General features: G+C 44.6%; 1 protein-coding gene across 1 annotated transcript in view; it reads left to right on the top strand.

The window, feature by feature from the left end:
• Positions 1-2,806: 2,806 nt before the first annotated feature.
• Positions 2,807-7,216, top strand: part of daglb (diacylglycerol lipase, beta) — a 35,514-nt gene continuing 31,104 nt past the window's right edge. The window contains exon 1 of the mRNA XM_072559793.1: positions 2,807-3,068. Within this exon, the coding sequence (XP_072415894.1) occupies positions 2,974-3,068 (95 nt within the window). The 5' untranslated portion in view covers positions 2,807-2,973. The remainder of the gene's footprint in view (positions 3,069-7,216) is intronic.

Here is a 7,216-nt window from a genome sequence, read left to right on the forward strand (position 1 = left end):
CCACCTGCACGCTTACTTCAGCAACTGGTCTACAAGGACACCCAGGTCTCATTGCATATTGCCATTCAGATAATATTCCATATTCCTGTTTTTGCTACCAAAGTGAATAAACTCACATTTATTCAAATTATACTTCGACTGCCATGTGCTTGGCTACTCACTCAACTTGTCCAAATCATACTGAAGCATTTCTGCATTCTCCTTGCAGTTCACCTTCCCACCCAACTTTTTGTCATCTACAAACTTAGGAATATTAGATTAGAATATCCTTTATTGTAATATGTATTTCATTGTAGAACAGTGAAAACTTTTTCAATGTCTGCCTTTTATGGCACCATCTTAGGTACAAGTACCTAGGTTCAAATCGTGGATGCAAAAGAGGAATAAAAAGTAGTTGTGTTACTTTATAGAGTTTTAAAAATAAGTTAGGAATAAGATATCATTAAAGAATTAAGATAGGTAAAAATTTTCAAATAAGTATTACTGTACATTGCAGCAACTTAGTGCAGGGCCTCTACATGTGTGGTCTGACCACCTGCACCAAACCCTGTCCATAACCGTTCCTGCTCTGCTCCAAGCCTTCAGACTGCTCTGTACTATCACTCAACTAATCTGCTATTTTCTGCTTATCCCAGAACTTTGCAGAAAAATATAAAACAAAATATACAATTGAGCCACATCAGGAAATATAAAGAGGCAGCAAGGTAAATGGAGAGAATTTTACTTTGGGATGAGTACTTTGAGATGAGGATAATGAAGGCACAGCTTCCAAAGGTGGAGTGATTAACATCTGGAATATTCAAAAGACCAAAAATAAAAAAATAAGGTGGTGGAAATTGAATAAAGATTTGTGCACTTTGTGTCTTTCACTGTGTCTCACACCTGCGCACACACACACACACACCATGGGTGCTGGGGAAAAAAATAAGCACTACCGCAGTTAGGCAGTAGTGTGGGGGTTAAATTTAAAAAATGAAAAAAAAAATATTATGAAGCCTTAAAACGGCAGTGCTCGGACCCGACGTAGTGCACCAGTTGCAGGACGCTCAGGTGTGCGGTGGGATCCCGTCCGCGCTCACCCCAGCCCGGACGGAATTTCACATTGGCCCCAGGGTCCCGTACTTCCCGCGGGAGCCTGTGCCCCACAACCTGAGCCGCCTTCGGAATTTTAATTTTGTTCCCTTTCAGGGGGTATAAAGATGGGCCATGTATAGACTGCTGCTGCACACCGTCCACCTCTTCTCCCTCATCCACCGTCCGGACACGCCTTGGCATGCCCATTTGCCACTGGGCAGTGGGGATCCCCAGTGGAGGGCTCTCTGTGCGGGAGTCCTCCCCCTTTCTCTCGGGAATCTGGGGTGGAGGGTGCTGCACGCAGCGGTCTCCTGCAACCGCAAATTGCAGTGGTTCACGGACTCCCAGCCCAACTGCTTGTGGAGTCTGTGGACCATGTATATATTGGGTGTGGGCGTTTGCACTCCCTTTTTGATTTTCTTAAAGACCTCCTCCTCTGCTTTTGATTGCATTTCAGTCCCACGCTCCTGATCTTCGGGCACCTGGTACGGAGGAGGGAGGGCAGGTCCGAAGACCTCCTCGTGGGTCTGCTCCTGGACCTGACCAAACTGGCCATAAACAGGTCCAGGCAGCGGGCCGTGGAGGGGGTCGTTAGGGCCGACTGCCTGCCCCTCTTCCGGGGTTACGTTAGGGCCCGGGTGTCCTTGGAGAAGAAGCACGTGATGTCCACCAACACCCTTGAGCTGTTCAGGGAGAGGTGGGCACCGCAGGGAGTGGAGTGCATTATTTCCCCCTCCAACTCTATTTTGATTTAATCCCTGCCCTCCCCTTCACTGTTTGATCACACAGCATTGCCCTTTTGTGAAGGGCACTGCTTGTCACTGGCCACTCGGGTGTTTTCCTATCTTCCTGGTGGTGGAAATTGAATAAAGATTCATGCACCTTGTGTCTCACACACACACCATGGGTGCCGGGGAAAAATAAGCACTACCGCCCGTGAGGGTTAAATTTTTAAAAAAGAGGAAAAAGAAAAAAAATAAACAGGAGTGTCAGAGGTTCTGTTTGAGAAAAAAAAGAAAAAAACAATATTATGCAAGTGACGAAAGGCAATTGGAGTGATGACCTGGAAATGTGGTTGAAGGGATATTTTCAATGAAGTATGACACCAAATTTGTAAAAGGTCTGGTCTGGGCTCAGACAGTTACCAGGGCAAGGGATGGAACCAATAAAAAAAACACAGAAAATGCTGGAACGATTTGGCAGATCTGTCAGCATTTATGGAGAGACAAGACTTAAAATGTTTTGAGTCCAGCAAGAATTCTTCAGCAGAGTGATACAGCTAGCAGTTATGGAACACAGTCTGGAGCGAAGATTAAAGACAATGGCTTCAGAATTGGCAATAATTTAATTGGCAGAAATTACTACTCATCCAGTTTTGGATGTTAGATATATGCAATCTGATTTAATGTTTGACAACAGTTGGACAAGTTGAGGTTTGAATGTTATTAGCCTACACATGATGTTGCAGAAAAGCAAACATGTAGAGTAGGAGAAGGGACTATGGAGACATCTGGGGGTGTCATTCACCTGCAAATGGGCTGGAGGGGGAAGAAAGACCGAGATTCGACGGCCACGAATAAACAGATAAGAATGAAATAAGTCATTTATTTATTTTTAAAGCCTTCCAAGTTTTTGTTTGTTCCTGTAATCCTGTTATTTTTAATGTGAGGTAAAAAGTGACATCATCCTGCTGTATCCAGGGGGTAGGACTAAGTATTGGAGGCGGAACCTTTGAGCGGCGCGTTGTTTGCAGGAGGGGGGTTTGTTGCGGGTGGGTCTCTGTCTCACTCGCTAATGGCGGCTTCTGGATCTTCTCTCCCGGCTCGGACTCCGCCTCTGGGGGCTGTCAGTGGCTGGGTGGCCTGACGGCGGGGGGAGAGGCAGCCAGCCAAGAGAAGGATGCCGGGGCTGGTGGTATTCGGGAGGCGCTGGTCGCTGGCCAGCGATGATCTGGTGTTTCCCGGGGCCTTGGAGCTGCTCCTGCGGATTTTGTGGTGAGTAGAGACCGCCCCCCCCCCCCTTTCCTCCGGGGACCCCTGACGGCGGCTCCTTCACATCCAGCCCGAAGGCCGTTTCTACCTTTATTCAGCTTAAAATGTCACCTGAGATCGCTCAGTCTTCAGAGAATGAATATCTCAATGGAATTTACCGGCACCGACCCCCTTTGAGTTTGTACTGTTCCAGTGTGGGCAACATTTATTGCCCAATGTGGGAATGTTTAAGGAGGGTTGACAGTTTCCAGTAGTGAACCAGCTCGTTCGGGTTGGGTGGGTGGGGGTGGGAAGCGCTGAAATTTCGAAAGGCTGTTTCAATGATACGATCGTTCTGTTTTTAACTTATTGAAAGCCATTGAAACTCAAAAAAAATCATCTCGCGAAATGAAAGGCAACACAGTAACTTGCATTTGCCTGTTACACCTTGGGGCATTTTACCATAAATGTATCTCAGCAGTGTTACAAAGCAAGATGTATTACAAGAATCGGAACGTGAGAGCTAAGACTTCGTAGAAAAGGAAAGATTTGAAGGATGCCTTACAGTGTAAACATTTAGGGAGCGAATTCCAGACCCTGGGACATAAGTTGCTAATGGCTAGAAGAGGATGAAGAGGTCATAACCGGGTCTCATAACCTACAGTTTGGCAATTTCTTACTCAAACCTCAGTCTTTAATTTCAGGTGTAAAGTTGGTGCAAGCCCGTATGACAAATAAAACGTAACTTTTTATAGGCGCTAACGTAGCAAAATTCCTTTACAAACTGGAAACACAATTTGTGACATATCTTTTTTGAGAAAATGCTGGCTTTTTCTCAGAACGATCTTGCACTAGGTGTGTCTTGCGTTTTTTGTGCAATCTTCCGTTTTGTTGCATGCATGATTAACGCTCAAATTCCATATTCGGTTGAGAAGAACTAACTTGCCATCTAGTCTCATATGCAAGCCAGGTCTGGAATGTTATACAGCCTTTTTGCCCATATTGTAGGGCCAAGTTCTGGATTAGTTATGCATCATATGTAGACTCCTGATCCCTTGGGTCTTGTGACAGATTGTTAGCATTGGGAATCAGTTAATAATAAGACAACTAATTAAGTTTGTGTTAATGTAGAAAATGTGGAATTTTGCATCTGACTGTCATTTGAAGCACATTGTGCTTTGTTGTAGGGTGCATCCTTTAGATGGTCAGATGAAGGTATGAATTGGGAGCAGTATTAGGCCACTTGGATCATCGAGTCTGCTCTAACATTCAGTAAGATCATGGCTGATTTGACTACTCTACATTTGTGCCTACCCCAGTAACCTTTCACCCCTTTTTAAAATCAAGAATCTATCTACTAATCCCTTAAAAATATTCAAGGACTCTGCTTCCATGACCTGTTGAGAAAGTTCCATAGTTTTAGATTAGATTACATTACAGTGTGGAAACAGGCTCTTCAGCCCAACAAGTCCACACCGACCCGCCGAAGCGCAACCCACCCATACCCCTACATTTACCCCTTACCTAACACTACGGGCAATTTAGCGTGGCCAATTCACCTAACCTGCACATCTTTGGACTGTGGGAGGAAACCGGAGCACCCGGAGGAAACCCACGCAGACACGGGGAGAACGTGCAAACTCCACAGTCAGTCGCCTGAGGTGGGAATTGAACCCGGGTCTCAGGCACTGTGGGGCAGCAGTGCTAACCACTGTGCCACCGTGTCGCCCCAGTTACCTGACCCCCTCTGAGGGGGGAAAAATTCTCTCACTTTGTGGAAATCATTGCCAAGTTTCCCATATTGCAACATCAAGCGCTTTCTTTGAAATTTAGTCAATTTGCTGCACATATCCTGAGGGCAATAAAATTGCTTCATTCATGCAACTATTTATTTTACACAAAAGGTAATAACTGAAATCTCTATTTTAGTAGACAATATATAGATCATGCTTTCATAGAAAAGATATGTGTTGTTCCCAGGGATTGAAAGAAGTATCTTTGGATTGTGAGCCTTTGCAGTTTGCAAAGCAATAAGTTCTGTAAGACACAAGAGCAGAAGTCGACCATTTGGACCATAGAGCCTGCAGTGTCATTCAGTGAGACCATGGCTGATTGGAATCTTCAACTCCACTTTACTGCCTTATCTCCTTAACCCTTGATTCCCGTACTGATTTAAAATCTGTACCTCAGCCTTGAATATACTTAACAACCCCGCTTCTACAAATGCCTATTGCAAAGATTTCTACAGATTCAGTAACCTAAGAAATTCCTTCTCACCTCTGTTTTAAAACACTTGCTCTTTGTTTATGCCCTCTAGACCTAGACTCTCCCATAACAGGGAAATGATAACCTCTCTGCATCTGTCCTTTCAAGCCCCTTAAAAATCATGTACATTTCAATGAAGTCTCCTTTAACTCCAATCAGTGCAGATTGAGCTCAACTTCTCGTAAGAAAACCCTCCTTACCTGGAATCAACCTCGTGAACCTCTTTGGTCTGCCTCCAGTGTTAGTATCCTCCTCCTTAGATAACGTGTTTCACAGTATTCCAGCTAAGTAGTGCTTTGTATAATTTTAGTAGGACCTTCTTATATTTATGCTCCATTCCCTTCAAAATAAAGGGTCAATACTGTATTTGCCTTCCCTTTTACCTGCTGAATTTGTATACTAGCTTTTAGTGATTCATGCATGGGGGCCTCCAAGTTCCTCTGTGCTGCAGCTTTCTGCAGTCTTTCCCTATTTTAATAATATTCAGCTGATCTATTCTACCTACCAAAGTGCATAACTCACACTTTTCCACATTATATTCCATTTGTAAAGTTTGGCCAACTCACCAAACCTGCCTCTATCCCTATATAGATCTTTTATGTCACCCTGACAACTTGCATTGCCACCTATTTTTGTGTTATCCACTCGATGATAGTACATTCACTTCCATCATCCAAGTCATTAAATGTATTGTAAATAGTTGTGGTCCCAGCCTGTGACACTCCACTATTTACTGACTACCATCCTGAAAACCCCCTTAATCTCAACTGTTTGACTTTCTAGCCAATTAATATAGCCATTTGTCTATCCATACGAATATACATCCCCAGCACTCTTGGCTGTTCTGACATTAAGTAGTCTTACGTCAACATGTTGTGGAAATCCATGTATATTACACCTACTGGTTCAGCTTTATCCTGCTCGATTCTCTTCAAAGAATTCTAATGAATGTATCAGGCATTATTTCCTCGTCATGAAACCACACTGACTATCCATAATTGTATCATGTATTTCTAAACGGACTGCTTTTACTTCCTTTATTGTCAACCTCCTTGGATATCTTCTCCACTTTGAGCTGGCAGTTAGTGGTGTCCATGGCACCCACATCATTTCTTTATAATACTCACAACCATTTTACCAGTGACAGGTCTATAGTTACTTGAAGTTTGACTTCTCTATCTATGAATAGGGTGTTAAATTGTCAGATTTCCAATCCTCTGCACTGAATTTGTATCAGTGTATTCCCCCATCTCTGTAGCTACTTCCTTAAAAATCCTGGGATGGTACCCATCAGGTCCGGGGGCTTATTAACATTTAGCCCCATTGGTTTCCTTAACACTCTGTCTTCTCTTTTCTCTCTCCTATCACTCTCTCTTACTATGTCTCTCTCCCTGCACCACTCCTCACCCTCCACAGCCTTCCTTCCCTGTCTTTCTCCCCTTCTTTTCTCTCCACCTTCTCCCCCCTCCCGTCTGTCTCTCTGCCTCTGTCTCTCTCTTTCTCTGCCTCTGTCTCTCTGCCTCTGTCTCTCTCTTTCTCTGCCTCTGTCTCTCCCTCTGTCTCTCTCTTTCTCTGCCTCTGTCTCTCCCTCTGTCTCTCTCTTTCTCTGCCTCTGTCTCTCCCTCTGTCTCTCTCTCTCTGCCTCTGTGTCTATCTCTCTCTCTCTGCCTCTGTGTCTCTCTCTCTCTCTCTCTGCCTCTGTCTCTCTCTCTCTCTCTCTCTCTGCCTCTGTCTCTCTCTCTCTCTCCTCCTCTGTCTCTCTCTCTCTCTCTCTGCTTCTGTCTCTCTCTCTCTCTGCCTCTGTCTCTCTCTCTCTCTCTCTCTCTGCCTCTGTCTGTCTCTCTCTCTCTCTCTCTCTCTGCCTCTGTCTCTCTCTCTCTCTCTCTCTCTGCCTCTGTCTCTCTCTC

Source organism: Chiloscyllium punctatum, chromosome 40 (assembly GCF_047496795.1).
Source record: "Chiloscyllium punctatum isolate Juve2018m chromosome 40, sChiPun1.3, whole genome shotgun sequence".
Classification (NCBI taxonomy): domain Eukaryota; kingdom Metazoa; phylum Chordata; class Chondrichthyes; order Orectolobiformes; family Hemiscylliidae; genus Chiloscyllium; species Chiloscyllium punctatum.